The 22,074-nt window shown below is 39.0% G+C and overlaps 3 protein-coding genes across 12 annotated transcripts; 1 reads left to right on the top strand and 2 right to left on the bottom strand.

The window, feature by feature from the left end:
* The first annotated feature begins 2,449 nt into the window (after positions 1–2,449).
* On the top strand, positions 2,450–4,877 carry LOC107193807 (protein singed wings 2). Its single transcript, XM_015583313.1, has 9 exons — positions 2,450–2,694; positions 2,788–2,950; positions 3,085–3,241; positions 3,323–3,471; positions 3,571–3,759; positions 3,853–4,011; positions 4,314–4,424; positions 4,532–4,621; positions 4,692–4,877. Exons 1-9 carry the CDS (start codon positions 2,450–2,452, stop codon positions 4,875–4,877), a joined length of 1,449 nt encoding a protein of 482 aa, XP_015438799.1.
* Positions 4,878–4,928: 51 nt separating this feature from the next.
* Positions 4,929–7,453, bottom strand: LOC107193806 (the record flags this gene model as incomplete). The annotated part of the gene is made up of 9 exons (XM_015583312.1): positions 7,252–7,453; positions 6,824–6,919; positions 6,549–6,689; positions 6,376–6,456; positions 5,858–5,996; positions 5,603–5,784; positions 5,365–5,491; positions 5,104–5,282; positions 4,929–5,026 (listed from the first exon to the last, which is right to left on the bottom strand). Coding segments are annotated over exons 1-9 (1,245 nt in total), but the record flags the coding sequence as incomplete, so codon positions are not given.
* A 448-nt stretch (positions 7,454–7,901) lies between these two features.
* Positions 7,902–21,467, bottom strand: LOC107193864 (serine-arginine protein 55). Of its 10 annotated transcripts, none has more exons than XM_015583388.1 (12): positions 21,351–21,467; positions 18,315–18,438; positions 17,218–17,288; positions 15,415–15,510; positions 14,738–14,761; positions 14,530–14,586; positions 14,230–14,299; positions 10,005–10,078; positions 9,728–9,916; positions 9,228–9,356; positions 8,753–8,875; positions 7,902–8,690 (listed from the first exon to the last, which is right to left on the bottom strand). In XM_015583388.1, exons 2-12 carry the CDS (start codon positions 18,435–18,437, stop codon positions 8,537–8,539), a joined length of 1,110 nt encoding a protein of 369 aa, XP_015438874.1. In that variant the 5' UTR covers position 18,438; positions 21,351–21,467; the 3' UTR covers positions 7,902–8,536. The 10 variants fall into 10 exon arrangements, with proteins under 10 accessions (XP_015438874.1, XP_015438875.1, XP_015438877.1 ...); XM_015583389.1 differs by having other exon boundaries at positions 7,902–8,678; XM_015583391.1 differs by lacking the exons at positions 15,415–15,510; positions 18,315–18,438 and adding exons at positions 15,540–15,620; positions 18,153–18,279.
* Between the last annotated feature and the right edge of the window lie 607 nt (positions 21,468–22,074).

Raw genomic sequence — 22,074 nt, 5'->3', positions numbered from 1 at the left:
AAGTTAGAAACTAGTACTTGTGAGAACGGGCATCATTTTTCTTCGTCACGCATTAAATTCGAAAATTAAAGAACGTAGAATAATACTCTCTAACGGCTGGGAACCAGTAATTACAAGAACATTGTTAAAACCACATTCATTTGCAACGGTGACATTGTATTTCGTCATGCGTACCACGTTTAGTTCAATTTGGACAGCTCTTACACCGTTATACGGACAGCTTTCGGTTAGCTGAAGCACTCAATTTGTAGCTGAAAGTACGTAGATTAACCCACTGTTATTGATAATAACAATAAACAACCAGAACACTGTCAAAATCGCATTTAATTGCGGAATACCGCTATATTTTTTGACCGGTGGCGCCATCCGTGGCGAATCGGTGAAACTGCTAACCAATTATATGGCTAGCAGTTTCAGCGAATCGCCACGGATGGCGCCACCGGAAATTAAATATTTTATATCATATAGAACGTGCCGTGGTATCGGTGCTCTCCGTCGGTCCAACGCGCTAGTGACGTACGTCTCAATTCAACAGGACAAACCTGCCCAAGCTCTCACCGCGCAGGGTCTATGGCACCACCATCGGGGGCTCCGTGACCCCACGTGATCATTGTCGCCTCCACTGGGGCCTCCGTGACCCCACGCTCTCACGTGGAGGGTCTATGGCGCCTCCACTGAGGGCTCGATGACCCCACGTTCTCACCACACGCGGTCTCTGGTACATGTTCCAGGGGTTCTATGGCCCCACTTTCTCGCACACAAGGGGTCTCTTGCGCATGCTTTGAAAAATCGTAAAAAAGATATACAATTTACAATGATATTTGTATAAATTTAATAACAATCGTGTTAAATACTACTTAATATAAAGGCACCGTTTTCGCGTATCTGAGACACGATCAGGTTGCTTCTATCTTCTTTGAATAAAAAGAAAGATACTCTACTTTAGATTAAAATGTGCGGAAAGTGTCAAGAAATCCCAATAAAAAAATATGTCGTGATATTTCCTGCCTCGCATCGCCTCCACAGGAATCCGCGGCTGCCCGCCACTTGCTCGTACGGGCATGTACGGGCAGCACGCCCGATTGCACTTTACTGGTTTCCTTGAAATCTACGTAGAAAATAACCGTATCATTTGATTAAATTATATACAGTATTGTGAGAAACAGAAAGTTGTTTTTGTTTTATCAGTTTTTGTCCTGTTAATTGACTATATTCTAACCAAGTTAATCTGATGCTATTAGGTCGCTCCATAGATTGATAACTGTCTTAATGTTCTAGATCAATTGAATCATTTAGTCAACACTATTTTCTGTTGGGATTCCAGGATCAGTCGCATGGACGAAATCGAATCGCTGCATTTCCCCGTTCAAATAATACCTGATTAACGGAACGTGCATTAATACACAGTGTAAATTGTATTTCTGCGTCTGCGCCTGTATTCTGCAATATGTTCTTTTCCATTTAAACCCTGGTACCGTCTTAGTCGATCATCCAGCGAGAGACGAGGACCAGCTTCGATTTTCTTATTAGCATCGCCAGTTCCCCAGTTGAGGCTTGTGCATCGCGCGAATGTGTTGTTTCTTACTTCCTAACGGATCGATCGTCCGTGTAACAATTGAAAGATCGATGTCAAATCCGTGAGACTTTTAACTTCTGTATAGAGTTCAATTCGTTTATTATTGATTATTCCTTGATATAATACCGATCGAAAGATCAGACGAAAATGCGGTCGACGTTTAGCCTTGTCCTCCTGTAAGTAATGTTTCTCCATTGCTCATAGCTGTGTTCCTCCACACTTTCGAATTTCAAAGAAACGATCGCGCTATTCGGTTGTTGCTTTTTTTCGGCGATCCATGAAACGACGAATACGATATTTCCATAAAACTTGTCGATCAATTCGCGCCACGCCGGGACAGACTCTTTGAAGTCGGATGTTTGCGCGAATATTCAGAATCAGTCGGGTAAATAATAGATAAAAACAAACTCCAACACACAGAAGGAAAAATGAGTTTCCTCTTGCGTAGTCTTCAAAACTTATATGACCGTCTTTTTGAACGAACGCGGTCAGAAATTCGATCGATCTTCACGAAAAACCGGTCGAATAATAGAAAATTCATAGCGGACATTGATTAGATAAGCAGTGGTAGGATCGCGATTATTTGCACAGACCATGAAACTATGCCGCGAAAGGCGTTGGTAAATACTTCCGTGTATGCGGAGGAATTAAATTCTGAGAGATTAGATAGCACCACCGGTAGCTGATTTCGATGATTGTGTATTTGAATTTGTAATCAGGCAAAGAGGATGGATGTGATAGATTATGTCCATCTGCCAATGTGACGTGTCTGTACGATTGAAACGGATAACACTAGTAAGTCTCTAAATACAGTAAGGGACAAGATGATACATTTATTTCATAAATAGGTGCAATTAGTGTTTATTAATACGAATGCACGTGGGTATAATATACGGACATGTTCGCACATTCGAAATATACGCGGTTAACGGTAACAGAGATGTTCTACCAAACAGGGCAGTGGTCTTGCTTCCAAGCTTGCAAGTCTCGTCCGCGAGCGAAGAGAACTGCTACTTGGGTCACGGGCGATTGAACGCGACAATCGACAAGTGTGATTTCATCGAAAACGATCACCTGCTCGTTTGCTTTCACAGCCTCGACGACAAGTGGAAATCCGGGTGATTATTACGGGTTCACTTTACTAACGAGTATTAAAAAAAAACCCAAAGAAACAATACGTATCTACGATACATTTAAACGTGGCTGTTCAGGGGCGAGGCCGTGCGTACTTTGGTCCTCTGTCACTGGTCCCTGGAGACGTTCAATCCGGAAATCACGTTGCACGGGTTTTCTTCGTTGCGGAAATTGGCTATCGTGAACAGCAGCTTGACTATGCTCGCGTCGACATTTCCATCGGAAACACGACTGATAGAGGTATGTACAGTGGTTTCTGTTGGTCGCCATATGCAAAAGACAAAAAGAAAAAGAAATGTTCGACGCAATATAGAAAACAAAATGGAAATACAATATTAACGTTCAAATATACAAATTTCCCGTTCACTCTACAGAATATCAAAATGACCGGGACCAAGCTACGAGAACTCCCCGAGCACGTTTTCTCCAACCTGTCGAGCTTGAAAACGCTCGATCTAAGGAACAACAGTATCCAAGAGGTGAACGTTAAAACGCTCGATCTTCCTTCCTTACGTGACGTGTATCTTTCCGGTAAGATTAAACAAACCAGCATTTTTATCAGGGCTATTTTCCCATTTCGTTGCAAGTACAATGCGATATCCGTCGATCAAGGTAATCCGTTGAAGTGCACCGAAAGAACAAAGTGGATACTCGACCAGACGAAGGGTTCACCGAGTCGCAAGATCGCCGACAAAGAGAATCTTCGTTGTTCGGCCCCTTATGAAGGCAGACCGTTGGTCCAAGTCGTGGAAATAATCAAAGTCAGCATCGTTACATACATTCTATATATTATTGATTTATTATTTTGCAATGTCAGCTCGTTAGAACGAACATTCTATCCGGAGAATTTTCCGTTTCAGACACTGAAGGAAGAGTGCAAGAGGACGGTGTGCGTGTGCGAGTTGGTGTACGTTGTCGGTCAAGGCGGGAAACACATTCAGAGGCAACTGATGGCCTTTGTTTCGGTGAACTGCAGCGATCGAGGATTGACGGAGATGCCTGGTTTTCTACCGGCGAATACAACCACCCTTCGTTTGACTGAAAACAAGGTCCTTACATTATCCTCTTATTCATTTTGGTCTGGTGTGTCTCTATTTTTTTTTTTACAGAATTTCATCTGGTACCAAATGATGTTATTGTAGATACACGATCTGACGCCACTCACGACGAATCCTGCATATAGAGGAGTGATAGACCTCTATCTGGACAATAATCAGATCGAGACGATCGTTCAGCTGGAGGGATCGAGTTGGGTGGACCGTTTCCGGTTACTCAGTCTTCGCGGGAATAGGCTGACCGATGTTAGTAATCCTGTTTCGCGCTTACTGGAACACAAAAATTGGACGGGAAAATTAGGAATTATCGTTTGGTCTTATCCAGACCGTAACCTCAACCTGATCGAATCCTACTTTTGATCCAACCCAGCCCAACCGCGGTGCAAACCCCCAGGTTCAATGAAGGAATAATACTGATAGATAAATGAGTTGAATCTTCGACAGAACGTTGGTCCGTTGAACTGGAGGATTTACAGTCGGTGGACTTGGCATGCTAATTAGGATTTAAACGCTTAAAAGATGATCACTCTCTGCTGCTACTGTTTCAGCTGCCCACGTACGCTCTGGAGAACGCGTTACAGCACAATGGAAATGCGGTGAGCCTGTATCTCGGTAACAATCCATGGCGATGCGATTGTCTTTTCACGCCCAGCTTTCAGGTAACGTTTTATATACGTATAATGAACTAATGAACAAAAAAAATGGTATAGGCTCGTTGGCTACTCGACAGTCGTACGAGCCTCTGAAATCAATTTACATATTTCAGGAACTCCTGATCAGATACACGAGTCTCGTGAAGGACGTGAACGACATTAGGTGTTTACCGATATACGGAAACGACAACTCTGATAAAATTGTAAGTGAAAATGTTCCCACGAAATGTTCGAACGTCCGGGAAACGTTTAACATTCTGTTTTCTCTTGAAGATAAGAGACTTGACGCGCACAGAGATCTGCACGTCACCGGACGAGGACCCACTGGTGCATCCTCTGGACGTTCTGAATATCATATTAGCTCTTCTGATATTCCTGATCATTGGCAAGCTACTCTATGATTACTGGTCCTTCAAGAAAACCGGAAAACTACCTTGGATAGTCGCGAAGATCCCATAGACATATTTCTGTACGCAACGGAACGGGGGATTGGGCGTGCAAGAAATTACAGACTTTTACCTTCAAGATTGACCGCTGATCCTCGCAGTAACGTCGGTAGAGTTCGTCCGCGGCTGACTTTTTAGCGACGCGTTCCGTTACACCCAGACCTTGGGGAAAAATAGGCGAAGATAGCGATTATGGAAAGCAGAGTTTCGTTTCGGAAAATCGACAATGATAAAGATACCTTCGGTGGTGTAACCTAACGCGGAACAGGTAGCAACATAAGCCAAACCCTTGAATGTTTTCACTTTCTCGACGGTGTAGGTCGGAAGTGGAGAATCCTGCTCCAGACAGGTCTGGTACAGTTTTCTCTGTGCCGTTTCTCTTGGGCTCTCCACGCCGAGACCGATTATTTCCAGGATTCTACGAAATCAAATCGCGATCAGTTTTCATAAGGTATGTAATCACTTTAACGAAAGGTGCGTGGATACCACTTGGTACGTACTCCTCTTTCGAGAGATCCACGAGAGCGGATGGTTTCTCGTCATTCATCTGCTGATTCGAAATCATTCGCAGTATCGTCGTGGCTAGGTTGTTTTTAGCGGACTCTTCGCTCTCGCCTCGAGCGGTTGCTGGTGAATTAAACGTGTAAATACGTGTACGCAAAAAAACATTCGTGAAATGGAAACGGACGAATCGATTGTACCCGACGGTAAAAAGTCTGTAGCTTTGGCAAAAATTACCGACGTATCCGCCGAGACTGCCGCGTATCACATGTGCGTTTGGCCTGCGGCGACGAGGTCCGTCATCTATGCACTGATACACGATCGGAATCTTGCAGCGTTTCGCGTATTCCTCGAGGATACGCACCGGCGTCCGTTGTTCCGTGGTTTTCGTCGAAGTCTCGTCGCCGTTACCCTTTAATCAATTTCCATTCATCATTCGAGCTACGTACAACAAGTCCATTAGAAGATTACTGGCAGTTCATTCTTTTAAGAGAATCATTTACATTATCATCTTTAGTTCTAGCCGGTTTTTGGCTCCTCGCATCTTGGTCCGATACATTCTTGGCCGTGGAGTCACCAAAGTCGGTCTGTGATTCTGTCCGGTGCAGAATAACGCAAGATTTCTCACCGTCTGAAAGAACCATTCGCCATTAACCAAATAAAGTAATTTCGAGCATAAACCGTAATTCAATTTGATCATTGCGGAATCAGAATACCATCTGCTGCGTCTCGCCTGTGTTCTTTGCACTTGATACACTTTCTATCGTCACCGATTGCATCGTCCCAAGAACGATCCTTCGCTGAAGATCAGATTAATAAAGCATAAAGAGAAGCACGTTCGTTCTGATGTACCATTCAAAATTGTGGTTCTACGATCTACTTAAAAAAACAGTGAATACTGGGACATTTAAGGGAAAATGATAGAAAAAAATATCCAAAATTAGTTCGAGAGTGACTGTAGACTCTAAACACGGGAGTGTATTTACTGTTTCATCAATGATCCCCATTACCTGACGATTTCTTCAGTGCATGATCCACTACTTTCTCCCACTCCTCTAAACTACGTGCCTCCTTTGCCCTTTGCTCGGCGTCTGCACGAACGCAACGATTATCGAATAATCATTTAAAAAAAAACAGAAAAGAGGGAATCCTACTCAAAACCCTTAAATAGAATCCCACAGACATGCGTCAGCATTTGAAGAAGCAGATCCTTCAGCGGTCGAGTATTTCTCAGCGGACGAACATTGCACCGTGTCGTTCGATTGTCTGTCATCCTCTAGATCTCGAAGAACAGAATTCTGACTGGGATCGTTCGAATTCACGTCTGCCCCGTACACGTTACATTCCGAAACCTGTATTATACTCGTGATGCTTTTGATACCGCCCTCTACATTCTTGAATAAACAATATTCCCGGTCGAGTCGGTCCAGCAGTTGGTGGATATTAAATTGTATGTACGTTGAATACCTACATTGTTCTCCGTAGACGATTCCCTCGCGGAAATTAGTATGGTCGAATCTTCTGAGTCAGGTGTGCAAAAGGAGGTGGAGGTTTCTAAAATATGTAGTTTGACCGGTTAACAAGACAACGTTGTTAGCGAATATTGACACGAGGTCTTTCATTTGGAACCTAATGGACTTTTAAAATCTGTATTTTCATGAATAATCCGTGTAGTCCACTTATCATCGTGTCTTCATTATTTAAGAAGCGAGTGGACATCGAGAAATAGTGTATAAAAGAATTTTACTGTCTATCAATTTACAGCGGGCGTCACTCTGCCTTACTTTCATAACTAGTTGACCATAATATCGAGCAAAGATCGTCTGACGTCCGTAGACGGTCTTCGCAGTTAAAAGGTCATCGTTAATTTACTGTGACAAACAAACCGATCTCGCGTTGACAAGGTGCCCGTAGTTGCTGAAGAAGATCTTCAGCGCGATCGACCACCGCCTCCATCTCAAAGAGGAGTGGCGCAGCGTTCGGAAATCTCTCCAATATCATACTCCAGACGAACTCTGCATCCTCGGTCCCTTGCAACGACTTCGGCATTTCATTTTTCTGACATGTGGAATCCCGACATCGCGACATTCGTTAAAGATCGTTTATCCGTCTACCGAAGTAGCAAGGAGCCGTGCATTTGAAAGAGAAGCGTTGCTAACCTATTGACAGGTTGAAGGTATACGGTTGTCGAACAAGAGATGGAAGATTTCGAGCCACTTCACGTTGGCTTCGATGACGTATACTTGAGAATGATAATTTAAAACTAACCTACCACGACCGGTTTTAGCGTACTAATTTCTACCTCTTTGAAGGGTTTGGTAGGTTTAGTATTAAAGATGCAGCACACCAAGGGCGGTATACATTAAGCAGTAAGTTTCTTTCACAGACCTGGTTCAGCTACGGTCTTTGAAGTACTGCAGTCGATTCAACATTAAATTGCGTACACGGAATCTATCCCACATCAACACCTAAGTACTTATACCACGCAGCGACTTCAATGAGATTCTTATCAGAATATAAACAAAATACGATGCAGTAGGCTTGGCATGAATTTTTATTGATAATAAGATACCTCTTACCGCTAAATTTAATATACACATCACATATATTTCCTCATTGTAATGTGATTGTTAGGAATATATACAAAAAGCCATTACAGGGAATTCCTCGATATACGGCGATACATCGAAAACGTGTAGAGTCCGCTTAAGGTACGTATGAAGACAATCTTATTTCTCTAAATGCGAGAGTAGTGGTTTTCCAATGGGGATGTGTACAATTAAAACCAGGTGAAACCAACGTACCAGATTGGTTCGAATAAGTAAACCATGTACAATTAATTATTCTTAAGCCGATCATTAAATTACATTCTTTCGAGTCACATTTCTCTCAATCGTTTTCATCCTCAAATAGGATTTCTGAATTTCTCTTATCGTAAAACGACGTTGTGTGTGTGTACGCGTGTGTGTAATACATTAATTACAAGTAATTGTCACATGAAGAATCGACGTCGTAAAACAAGGTATGAAACTGGCTTCTTGAATGTATTTTTTATAATGTAGAAAAAATAAAAGGAAACTAAAGAGAAGAAAAACTCTTTCAAGTTTCGCTCCCGTAAATTCCTCCTTCTTGTTGAGTTCTCCTTTGTCAATTGTGTTCCATTCACTTCTTTTAATCAGCCTTCAGCTTGTTACTTTCTGGTGATTTGTCTCCGTTCATTGGTGAACGTGAACGGCTGCGACTTTTGCTATGTTTGCTGCCTGATCGGGATCTTGATCTGGCGCCTCTGGATCGTTCACGACTAGATCTATCTCTGTAAAAAAAACTGATTTAAACGGACGATTACGGATTTGCTTGTCTTGCGCTAATTATATCGATTGAACTCACTTCGAGGGAGACTTGGCTTTGGATTTGGACTGCGACCTGGACTTTGACCTCTCGGCCTTGGACCTAGAACGAGATCTGGATTTGGACTTTGACTTAGATTTCGACTTTGAGCGGTCTCTTGATCTGTAAAATTATAGTTCAAATGAAGGAGACAGAAAAATATACGAGGAAACACACAATGAAAACTTGTTTTTCAATCTTTGACTTGTAAATGGAATGAGAAAAACAAAAAAATAATGTCTCGCGTAGAAACGTGAATAAAGCGGAGAGAGGCACTTTTGTGAACGAGCCCAAACACAAGGCCAACATTAACACATGGGGGCGTGAACGTGTGGCATATATAATACGATATGGTTAAATCATTGATAAAATTGCGCAAGAAACAAAGCAAATAAATAAAACAATCAAAATAATGGTAATGAAATAGATTGTCAATTAAATAAATCACAGATAATCCACGGAACGGGATACTCACTTGGATTTGGAACGAGAGCGACTACGCTCGGGGGATTTGGATTTGGACTTTGATTTAGATTTAGAATGTGGCCCCCTTGATTTGGAGCGACTGCTGCGACGACTGCGGCTTCGAGAGCTGCGACGACTCCTAACACAAAAGAAAAATATTCTCGTCAGACAATTTTTTAAATCGCTTAAAAAATTACCTAATCACTTCAAACATGAGACTGGTACAGTAAGTTTGTCATTTGTAGATAAAATTCTTTGTTTCGGTAATCCAAAGGGTAAAAAATTGTTTTTTATAGAAAAAAAACCCCGATTTCCTACATTATTTAACGCGAATCATTGTCCTATGCATGATGAACAAAATTTCTATCGTAGCAACGAGCACCAAATGAAGTAGTAAGTGGGAAAAACAAAACAGCGATACATTTGGAATCTATAATAGTATGTTAGTATGCCACGAATTAAGTTAAAAGTAAATAATAATTGGAGACACTGTCCGTCCCCTGACAATACCTTGAGCGAGAGCGAGATCGGCGGCGGGATCGGGATCGTGATCGTGACCTTGATCTGGAGCTTGATGACCTTGAGCGACGACCACGTCTTTTGTCTTCTATAAGTCTGATCCTGCGTCCATTCAGTTCTGTATCATCCAATTTGTCAATAGCGTTCTTCAAATCCGAGTATGTTGCAAACTCTACAACTCTGCAACATTAAATAAATAATACTAGTACCACAGTATCCCTGGCACAAAGTGTACATCAGAATGTGATTTTATTAAATGCAAACTCACCCCTCATTCCTGCGCTGCTTGTGTGCATCTGCATATGTCACTTCTCCAGCCTGTCTCATATAATCCTTCAAATCCTGAGCATCACACAAGAAAACGAATTAATATATTGCAATGATGAGGTACATACTTAAATCTTACAATTAATCATTATAATATACGATTAATATTCACGTTATGAATTATACTAATTTGTGTTCCTATACTAAGATTAAACGCAGAGGTTAAAGTAGCATGTATTCCTGTGCACATTTTTTTAGATTCACTATATCTGTCCTACAAAATATATCCTTCTCTCCTTGTGAATATTTATGCTCGAGACTCTATTATCCTTACTGGAAAAAAAAGCCAAGGAATGTCCTGTCTGTTCCAGATCTTCGGTGTCGATTACTACCGTTGGAAATATGTGCTCGAATTTAGTATCTGCGATTGATGCAACCTTTCTTTTTATGCAATTCAATCTTTAAAACAAGTATAGTGGTTAGTCAAGTGAAACACCTCCACCCTGCAGAAAAATGTGTGTCACAGAATATTATGGAAACAATAATTACTATTTAGATACAAACTATCGTTTTGTAAGTAATATTTGCCCAGATTATTCTATATAAAAATATTTCTGCAGAGCAGCTCACAATAGCCAGAGTATCATTAGAAGATAGAACGCCAAATGTTGACATCAGTATAACAAACACATTAAAAAAGAAATCTGAATCAATTCTTTCCTTCGAAATATAAATAAACAACAAGGTTTCGCGGTTCGATAAGAAACAATATCGACCGTTGAAAAGATGGAACTGCATAAGGCAGGGAGAAAAGATAAAGTTGCTCGTTTTTAAGCTCAATGTAAAGTATGATAAAATGATTGGTAATCATCGCGTGCTGAAAAAAATGTCTGTCTAAAGTTCTTACTATGACAAAAACTTGTATTTCAATGCTGGCACAAAAGTAAGAGTAATATGTGTACAGGTAAAGATGACTAACTGGTAAAAAAAGAAGAGAAAAAAAAAGAATTCCCTAAAGAGCTCAGACCGATGGGGAACACCGAAAAGTGTTGCTGCTGCCAAGTCGTTGACTGAAGAAGTTGAATCAATTCGTAAGAAGTTGAAAACCACAAACTATTTCTTCGTTATTGTCAGGGTGTGTAGAAGCATCTGAAAGGTTCGAAATTCCTTATGATTTCCTGCTGCGTTTCCTCTACGATTTCTTGATCGTTGTGCTTGTTAACGTCTTCCTGAAAATCTTTAGGATCCGTGTCTGTCTGTATTTGTGGTATCCATTTCATTCTTCGGCGGGACTTGTATTTGTGGGAACCAGGTACGGCTTTATAGTTGGTAGACTACTCTTGTTAGGTGCATGCGTGTTGCTACTTTCTTTCTCTCTCTCTCACTCTGTGCTTTGATCTTGATGTCTCTTCTTAAATTCATCATCTCTCCGTAACACCATTTTTCTCAAAAATTCGTTCGGTGATCCACTGGTTGGTTGCAATCGTGTGTCCAGATCGTGAAAATAATTACGTGAACACCTGGGAGCTTGACCGATCCAACGGAACTGGAAAAACGTTTTGATTACCGAACAAAACCTCTACCCTTGGGTACTTTCACTTCTGAACACCGAAAAGAATAGAAACAGAACACATGACACGATGGAATTGCTTTACATAAAGAAAAGTTGTTTATTCTTTTTCGTTCATTCGTAACTTGTAAACTTTTTTTTCTGTTTCAATGCAAATTTTAACGCGTGCTACTATAAGGTGAAATATGCGAGAAGCGGAGTGGATACATATCTTCATGGTTCTTCAAAACGCGACTGCAACTTTATTAATGACTGAAGAAAAATTCGAAATATGGAATTCAAACACGAACGTGGATGCCTAATTTCGAGCACAGTTTATATATATATATATATATATATATATATTATACAATTGTACTACTGTATCGTTAAACTGGTCCTCTCTGGTACTGGTTTTACCCGCGTGGTCCACGGTCTCTTCAAGCTCGTCGTGAATTGATATCAATAAATCTACGATATATATATATATAAAAACACCTGACCACTACGGTGCACAGTTACCACAGATATATATATATATATATATGTGTGTGTGTGTGTGTGTGTGTGTGTGTGTGTTTGCGTTTGTATATAAATATATATACACAACAATGTAACAATAAATGAGAACAAGGTTATTACAAGTGTGTATGTGTATATAGAGATATATAATAGATATAATGTATATATCTAAAGAGTACACTCGGTTAAGGTGACGCATTTACCTTGGGCCCAGGCACCACCTTGCTTACGGACAGAGAGAAAGGCCAGACACAACGGCGCTTGGTCGGGTCGAACGGATCTGTGTGGCGTAGTCGCGGATGGTTCGGGTTTCGGCCCGTGTATGCCCTCATGGGTGGCCGCTGCCTGACTTACTAGATGGCTAGGTTGGTGGCATACCAGTAGCAGTAACAGTCTCGGTGGTGTAGCAATAAATGTGATAGCAGATAGTTACATGGAAATATGTATTTTGAGACAGAGGATGCTTTGGGAAATGATATATATATGTATAGATATATGACTTTGCTGGTGATGGTCATAGTGTGTCATGTGTTGACTGTCTTTCGTGATTGGATGCATGTAAGGTATGGCAGTAGTTAAATGGACGTGTAATATGTGTATTTGTATACAGGATGGATAACATCTGGGTATGGGATAGAGGCGAAATGTCGATGACGATAGTGGCAGAGTCAGATATCCAGAGACAGGTCAGAGTCATTGATGATTCGTAGAAGGCAGACGTTTTTCTCTCCACAGCGATCACCGATGAATGGATCGCAGATACGGTAAGAACCTATCGGTCACTGGGATTGTCACTGGGTTTCACCACGTATCACTGCGCAAGTAGTAGTAGGCGGTAGGTGGTAGGTGTACCCAGTGCCACGCGGCTATCTCTCTCACCCGGGACACCTCAGAAACCAACCTGGTGCCACTTGACCATAAGGCGGGCCCATCGCGTGCATCGTCATCTTTATCATCGCACATCATCAGTCTATTGGCCCTACCGGTCGCCCCTCCACGGCGAAGAGGACATGGCTCTTCGGAAAGAACATCAATTTTATTGTTTTTCCTCAACTGTTGGCCGAACGTAAATGAAATAATAAATTGAAAAAGGAACACGTCGAAGGAATTTGAGATATAATCTGACTGATCGAGAATAATTCGTTTTCATCAAAAGAGACAACCAATCATCCGAAAAGCACGATAGACGATTATGTATATATATATATATATATACATATATATATATAATTAATGTATATTGATCAAGTAAGACTTGGTCCACCTTTTTATGTGGCAGAGATATTTCTGTCTGCTTTAATTTTCGTTGGCATTGATTGATGTTATGTATATGTTTATATATATACATATTTATATATTGTATTCTGATCAAAGGTTTCGAAAGATGCAGTGCGTCCTGGTATTTCCCACATAGTTTTCCCGTACATTCCCAGATTGCCCTTCGTCAATCTCTCTCAGCTGTGTGTGTATGTGTGTCCCTGTGTCTTCTCCTTCGTTCGTTACACTTCATGTCTCTCTCTCTCTCTCTTTTCCGTTCTCGCACCTCTTCTTCCAAAGCAGCTTCGATTTCTGGAGTCCGTATCATCGAGTTTCTCTTCATGGCTAAAATTCGCACTTTCGAAATTCTCATGTCCAGTTTTCATCACTGCTCTCTACTCATCCCAGCTTTTTTTGCACCTTTTTAATCTCTCCTTATGCCCGCCATTCTCCTATTTTTCATGAATTTTCATATACTTTTTTGTCTCGTTTGGCGGGCGTGTTAACGATAAAAATTTCGAATATGCCATAGACTTACTTGATCAAAATGTACATCTTTCTTTTTTTTTTTTGTCAGTACTCAGAATAGAAGAGTTTGGATGAGTAAACGAACTTAAAATGACGAAAGAAAAATTTAATAAAAAAAAACAGTACGATACGTAAAATGCCGCGGTTGGTAAGTTTGGTTCGACTCGGGGATACGAAAGCGGCGGAAGAAGAATAAAATCGCCAACTAGAGGAAACGTGATGTATACACCCGCATACGATTCTTTTTTTCTCTATTGTATTCATATTTTTTTTCTTTCATTGGAACCTCGAGTAGCAATCAAACTCACGAAAAAAGTTATCGTCACTCGATAATGCAAACGATGAAAGCAAGGGTACAGATATTGCTTACCTGCCAGCTGACCCGGCTCGACAGATTTTCCACGGTGAGGCGGTACTCGGTGCGTGTGGGTGGTCCGTATCTACAAAAGGAAAAACATTTGTATTATTTCGCTTGAATAACTAAAATAGATGCAGGTTTGTCTTGGACCTGACTTTATTATATGCTTATGTAAATGTATATAGAATAAGATCAAAAACTTTAATAAGAATTGTAAAACGCAAATAATTTAATTTGAGAAATTGAAATGATAATTTAAGTTGAATAAGTTAAGTAGACGTATCGTTAGAGCGTAACATTGGATGTATGTACCTGGGCAATGATTGCTTGTAGCTAGATGCAGTCCTTGTGTTTCTGTTCACACTATCTCTGCAAAAAGGGATGTTATGTGAACAGAAATAACGGTTCGATGGTTAAACCTTTCAGCAAATAACTACAGATCTGCACTCATTGCTCAGGCACACAATCAATCACCTGTTCCAATCGAATCAAATCTACTCAAAATGCAGCAATAGCGTACCTGTCGTGCCGCATATCGTCTCGGCTGTAACAAACATAATACCACACATCTATTAGTCGCCAATTACATTCGTTCGGTCACCTCTCTCAACTACCAGTAATTATCACAACATAATGTCTGTGGGAGGGTTATTATTATTCACTAGGCATTATGCTATCTCGGTAATGACGGTTAGAGAGATTTTTTCTGCGTTTATCTCAGCTTGCGATGCTCTGGATTCATCATATTAAATTCGACGTACTCGGGAGAGCAGTCAAATCCAAGACAACCAATTCGAGAGAACTAATTAGAGAAAAAATCGGCGTGCGTGCCTGGATAGACTTTTTCGTGGTTTGCGAAAAAGGCAAAGCTTTTTTTTATTCTCACGCGCTCTCTAATCTAGAGCTCATCATATCCAAGGTTACGTTCTTCCCTGTACGGGCGATATGCAAAATCATCATCTGTACCACATTATGTTTCTTTTTTAAATTAAACATTCACACTATTTCAATTATCTTTGTAAAGATAAAAATATATTACTTATAAAATTCCTTTGGGATGATTAGCATGTGAGATATAACGAGAACAATTAATCTTTGATATTCAGTAGATTTTGCACATCTCAAGTTGATTGCCATCAGGGGAGGTGGGGATAATGATCGCTCTGATAAAATAAAAAAAAGGATAGCGTGTCTTACGCAGATCGCCTCGAGTCCCCATAACCACCACGGGAGTCACCATAGCGCCACTGGTCACTACCCCTAGGTGTCCCCCGGGCCCTCTCTACAGTAATTCTGTAACAAGACACATTGGATATGCTTACTTGTCTCTCCAGGAGCGTGAGCGTCCGTAGCCACGGTCGCCTCGCCTCCCTGAAACACCCCGTGCTATCTCCACCGCCACTCTGAAACACACCCAACAAAACCCCGCCTAAGTCCTCGACTAATTCTTACTCTAAAGGTGCTTCCTTCCTTCCTTTTTCTTTTCCATTCCTCAGCCTCCTCTCGAAATCCGTTCAAATATCATCATCCGCCTCGCGCCTTATCTATCATCATGATCATCATTATCATCATCATCATTATCATCATCATCATCATCCTCATCAGTCCAGCCTCTGAGGCGCTGTCCCCTCTCACGCTCGTCTTCATTATTCCCACTCTCTAATTTCGCTATAGTTGCTGTCTCCATATTAACACGCGCAACTTATTCACCAATCTAAGTGTAACACGTTTTTTTTGTTTTGCTGTGGATAGATTTTCATATAATTGACTGGGGATCTTTATGTACGTATCTTTCGGTTCTTTCGGAACACATAAAGAGAATCGGTTAACATCGAGAACGATCACCAGAGAATTATAGAAAATCTTATTTGTCACGTACGTACTTTCTTTTTTTTCTACTTAACGTATTTTTCACTCTCTCTCTCTCTCTCTTTTTTTTTGAAGAAGCAATATACATTACTTTTAAAATGCTGAGGCATTCTTTACAGAAGTATTTAATACACGTATAGGCAGTTCACGATCGGGGAATTGATGGAAGTAGTTCAAAATGGCGGCAAGTCACATCGGCTATTTAAGTAAGATGCACTTTTATTCCAGAACAAATCCAATCGATAATTTGGAGGACAGACGCCGTTCATTGAATGCGTTATTAACGTAAAGGCAATAGAAATGAAAAAAAAAAGTGTTTGTACATATTCAGCAATTCAAAATTATACAGAAGCAACAGCAGATAATATTACTGGTACTAGAGAAAATATTCAAACGAAATTGAATAGTTTTGAAAATGCGTAGAAAATTTATTTATTGAAAATCGAGTTATAAATAAAAAAAAATCTGAATGGACATATTATTCGTTGTTATACCAGTGACTTATTCACACAAATTACACTAATCGTGAATTATATACAGGCAAATTTAAATTTTATAATTATATCGTCTCTTTTTACAATCAATAATATTCTATGATGCCTTTAATTAGAAATACAAATATATCTAGGAAACGTCTAGAACGAAAGCACTTCACTCAATAATACATTAATAAAGGGAAGTTAAACATATTGTCAATGCTATTGCTTCTCATAAACAGCCCCCTACTTATGTGCAACGTTAACAAAATTTTCATAACTTTCATGAGTAGGATAAAATACTTAAAATTTGACACATACTCGGTAAGATACAATTATACATGTTGAGTAGGAATGCTAATATTGCACTTTATAAACATTTGAAACTTCATCCTTGTAACTTTTATTAATTGCATATCACTTCAAATATCCTAAAAAAAGGTATAATTAGGGACTACAAGTTTGAATGGTACTCCTTAGCCTGGTACCAATAATATTATTAAATTATTTTGAAAGTGGATTGATAATCCACAAATCAGATGAACTGTGGAAAAGAAACTAAACATGCAAAACATGCTACCTACACCATTCTCCTAACATATGCGTTTGTATCTGTATGTATGAAACGTACATATCAACAAAATAGTACGCATACCTTTCTCCTAGCAGCTCCTTTCCATTGAGCTCGTAGACAGCATCATCGGCATCCCTATAGTCATCGAACTCCTGCGAACAGAACATTGTTGGTAAATATCAACGCATAATGGGTCAATTTTAGTTTTTACATGCAGCAGAATCTTATATCATTCGTGTTTTTTTTCTTAATATTTCTCGCTAACAGTTACAGAGGACAGCTAGTGTAACACTTATGCGTTTGAGCAATTATGAATCTGGTATAATATGCAATCGCAGTCAAATCACGCGTGTGTTTGGAAAAGTAATTTGATTATTAATTTCATTTTCATTTCGTATTGTACGAGAGGTATCTAGTTGGATAAAATTCCATTGCATTTACACACACACACACACACACACACACGCGCACGCACGCACACACTCACTCACTCACTCACTCACTCACTCTCACACACACACACACACACACACATATATATATCATCTCGGAAGAATTAATATAGAAGAGACATTTCTATTATATATGATACTGTTCTGTACCATTGTGATCGGTTTGTTCACCTGTGAAATACTAAGCAATTAGATGTCGGTTACTTGTAACAGAATTTCTCTTTGATTAAGTGTAACTTACAAACATTTTGTAGATTAATCGATGAAAACCAGCACACATCTCCATTAAGCAGCCACAGTACCAATGTGTTCAGGGCTCAAGGTAGGTCACATCAACTCAAGAGTTTGAGTTATTTTCAAAATGGAACACTTTAAACTCTACACGCTTTGGTCCACAATTAAGTTTTAGATAAACAAGTACTTATTCGTCAGGTTGTAAATTCGTTTGAACTTGCAATATTTGGAAACATCTGAACGTTGTTGACAATTGTTTAAATAATACAGGACCAAATGGAGTACAGCAAAGTGTTAGGGGTGTATGTAGAATTTCGTACAAGTACTTACAACAAAGCCGTAACCATTCTTGATGAGGACATCACGGAATCGACCGTAGCCTCTGAAAAATCTCTCAAGGTCTCTATCCCTGGTGCCGTATGGAAGCCCACCGACATAGACCCTTGTCCCTACCATACTGTAAAAAAAACAATTGAACCACATTAGACTTACCACAAAGGCAAATCCATTCTTCATAGCGACCTCCTTGATTCTACCATATTTCCGGAAGAACTTCTCAAGGTCGCGCTCTCTCACCCGGTATGTTAATCCACCAACGAATACTCGGGTGCTCATTCTTAAAGGAAAATATAAAAACACCATACATAACAGGCTTCCTTAAGAACCTGCCGTTTTTTAGTCACATGACAACATAAGAACTGTTTACGTTATATTTTTCCAATCATTCTGGCTGAGAATTGCAATGCAACTCATGAAAACGGATATTAGCGATTATTAATTCATATTTTTAAAGTGACCTCGATCGACAAGACAAATATCAAGGATTCGAGGTTCTAATATTAAAAGATTGCCTTTTATATTGCAGTTCATACTGTGGATAAATTGATCAAAACAAGTCACAAGTGCAATGAAGAAGTGCCCTTAAAACAAGAAACTACGAGATTATAGCTAAATCAAGCGATGTTTTATTCATTCTAAAACCTTTATTAATCACTGCATACAACACATTCAAATTGCAGGACATCAAAACAATGATGATACAAGATTGATGCATTGAGCATAAATTTAAGTTTGTTGCAATCATTGTAATGATAGGAAAAGGAACAGAGACATGCTGTTTATTTCAACAAAAAATGTGGATATGTAAACAATATTACTCGCTTTGAAATTATTTAGTGTTAATAATTGCATACACATAAAAACAATAGAAGCATCACAATATTCGAAGTAGCAGTGATTACTTAAAAAAAAAAAGACAGTATCTCATAAACGTGAAAAAAAATTGTTGCAATGTACCGAGTAAATATGTTATACTTATTTTTTTCAGAGCTTTACAAACATTACATACTACTTTAAGGCAAGGTATTTGTTTAATATTAAGCACATCTCATGCACTTGTAACAAAAAGAGTTGTATGTATATACATTTCAATTAAGGTGTTTCAATGTTTAGACTACATCAATAGGCTATGAATCACTATTGTATTATATATGCTCTAATGTGTTTATGCCTTCATGCTTACTCAGCCAAAAACGTGTTTACAGAAAAATGAAATGAATGTAAAGTGTCAGGCGTACTCGGTATAGTCCTCGTAGAGATATAGCGTGGTCGTAAATTAACACGCTTCGACCAGCAGCACCGATTAATGTAGCTTCACTCTAGGCCGTATTATACGGTTTGCAGCTGTAGGATATTCCAAGCAATAAAACAGAAGACTGCCTGCAGTTCTGTTTAATATTTGAAAAAACTGAACAAGAACAAAAAAAAATCTGAAGTATTTTGCTCCACATTTCTTTCGTTATTTTTCAAATCGCTGATCCGACACTCGGAACATATTTACTGCATAACTGACTTTCTGACCACGCTACACATCTCTGCGACCACTATAGTTGCAATATTTTAAATAAAAAAGAAAAATTTATAGTTGATGGAAACAAAACAAAAAAAAAGTCAAGTAACACGAATGTCAGAACTTGTATGGCTGTACTACATACTTTCCATCAACTGTAAATTTAAACATATATATATACGTGTGTGCGTGTGTGCGTGCGTGCGTGCGTGTGTGTGTGTGTGTGTGTGTGTGTGTGTGTGTGTGTGTGTGTGTGTGTGTGTGTGTTGTACTCATTGAACTCTACACCTGGAACGATAACTGTGAGTATTAGAGATATCGCCGGCCTATTAGACAGAGAACACTGGGTAAGAAGTATCTCTACTTCACTCTTACACACAACTTTTCTGGATGTACAGTTGCATCTATATCTGCCTATACCCAAATTTGCTACAGGATAGTAAGTAGAGGAAAGGAAAGGAAAGGAAAGGTACCGAGCGATATCTTCGAAATAACTCTATTTCGACCGCGGCTCATCTAGGGTTTTCCGTACTCTTATCTTTCCAAGTATATAGAGTTCAATGATTGTACTTTACTCAAATAGTACAAAATATTTCTGATGTTGTCAACAAAAAACTTAAAAAAGCAAACACAAAACAATTTTCAATAAACAAAGTATTATATTCAAATTTTCTTCAGAATCTGATGATATCGTAGCATTAATCTTTAAAGACTTGTTATTATCGAATCTCTATATTATAGAATGTTTAACGTAAATTAATTGATAAAACTCCATTTGTGCGTAAACAGCCGCAATTTATTCAATTACTTTGGTTACGTTGTTTGGTGACCTGGTTAAAGTCCACGTCAAACAACGTACCATTCACAGCTTAAATAGATTGTTTTCGTTTTATACTTCTTTAAGGACTAAAACCAAACGATACCCAATTCCTTATGATTACTTTGCTTCCCATTCTTAACTGTACAACACTATTTGTATTTAACGAATAAATGGAACTCTGTGCAAATAATGCAATGTTTCAACGGAACGATAGAGTGTATCCCTTTTGTTGGATACTCGTTTCATAAAATGGCGGTCGTGAGATTGCTTATCGCAGTTTTTCACGAGCACGCGGCATTATACTTATACACACAAATAAAAAAAAAAACATGAAGATACCTATACATTTTGAAGATGCATCAACCTAATACAAAAACAATTCTAAATATGTATTGTACGACGACATTTGTCGACTATTGCCGCCACTTGAGGAAATATCTTGAAAGTTAATAACACGATGTTGCGCAAACAGTATTAATTAATATCGAAGTTAAACATTAAAAGTCATTTATTACTTATGCGAAGAATCAAAGTACATCATTAATTGCGTCACATGTCTAATGACCATAAAAAGTTCTGCGGGAAAGCGTCTGTATGACGTAAAACATCAAAAGTTATTGCCACGTCATTAATATAGATATGATATAGAATATTTATAATAAACAAGTTCCATCAAAATGACAACAAAATAGATAGTCTGTAGCTTCAGATTATAACACGCCGTGACAAGGGAAGCTAAGAACACTCGTTGCAGGTCGGCCTGGCTATTTTATCCGTAAAATGATGTATTCGTAAAGAATTTACTATTCGGTAAATGTACGCAGTATCAAGGACTAAATGAATGTGTTTACAAACTTACCTGAATACACGTAAAACAACGTTGTTTCGTCCACTAAAAACCTAATGTTGTTTGACGACACGATACCACTGAATTTACTACAAGAAGTAATGATCGGCGTCTGGAATAAGATGGCTCGCTGCAGTAACGGAAACAAAACGGGGTTCACACAACCGAAAATAAAGTCGTTGCCTCTCTAACTCTCGACGACAGACGCCCAATATAAAACATTTATAATACTTTAATACAAATTACGGTACCTGTGTTAATTTAAATGAAACTAGCCAGTATGAAAAATATATTACTTTTACGAGTAACATATTCTATATAATAATAATCTCTACAACGTTCTATTATACACTGTTATTCCTTCCCTCCTAAAGATCGCGTGACGAATAAATTACATATTAATTATTTTTGAAACGTTAAACACAATGAATATTTGTTTTTCAATTAAGCTTTTGCTATTGTAATTTTGCTGTACTTGTTAATAACTTTTATCCATAATGCCGGGCAAATATTTAATGCTTGCAGAATACAATTCGGGTTCGAGAGAAATTTGCGCAGTCGCATCAAGCGGGAAAATTAAAATTATAAACTGTATTTGTAAAATACTCTTTATAATATAATATGAAATTTAGCAAGATTTCTCTGTTTGAATGTAATTTCGATAATGTAATAGGAAATCACAGTACAAAATTAACAAATACTTACTATAACAATTAAGTTATGAATGTTTATTTGC

The sequence above is a fragment of the Dufourea novaeangliae genome, unplaced genomic scaffold (assembly GCF_001272555.1).
Source record: "Dufourea novaeangliae isolate 0120121106 unplaced genomic scaffold, ASM127255v1 scaffold30, whole genome shotgun sequence".
NCBI classification, from domain to species: Eukaryota; Metazoa; Arthropoda; class Insecta; order Hymenoptera; family Halictidae; genus Dufourea; species Dufourea novaeangliae.
Note: the sequence above shows the minus strand (reverse complement) of the source record. Positions and strands in the feature narration are given on the sequence as shown.

Bases quoted from the DNA above. Each gene is read 5' to 3' on its own strand.
- LOC107193807 (XM_015583313.1), top strand. From the start codon at position 2,450: ATGCACGTGGGTATAATATACGGACATGTTCGCACATTCGAAATATAC. The intron at 4,012-4,313 runs GTTAGTAATCCT...CTACTGTTTCAG, and splicing joins GCGGGAATAGGCTGACCGAT to CTGCCCACGTACGCTCTGGA. The intron at 4,622-4,691 runs GTAAGTGAAAAT...TTTCTCTTGAAG, and splicing joins ACGACAACTCTGATAAAATT to ATAAGAGACTTGACGCGCAC.
- LOC107193864 (XM_015583387.1), bottom strand. From the start codon at position 18,278: ATGGTAGGGACAAGGGTCTATGTCGGTGGGCTTCCATACGGCACCAGG. The intron at 10,079-14,229 runs GTAAGCAATATC...TGTGATGCTCAG, and splicing joins CGAGCCGGGTCAGCTGGCAG to GATTTGAAGGATTATATGAG. The intron at 9,357-9,727 runs GTATTGTCAGGG...CTTTTGTGTTAG, and splicing joins CGATCTCGCTCTCGCTCAAG to GAGTCGTCGCAGCTCTCGAA.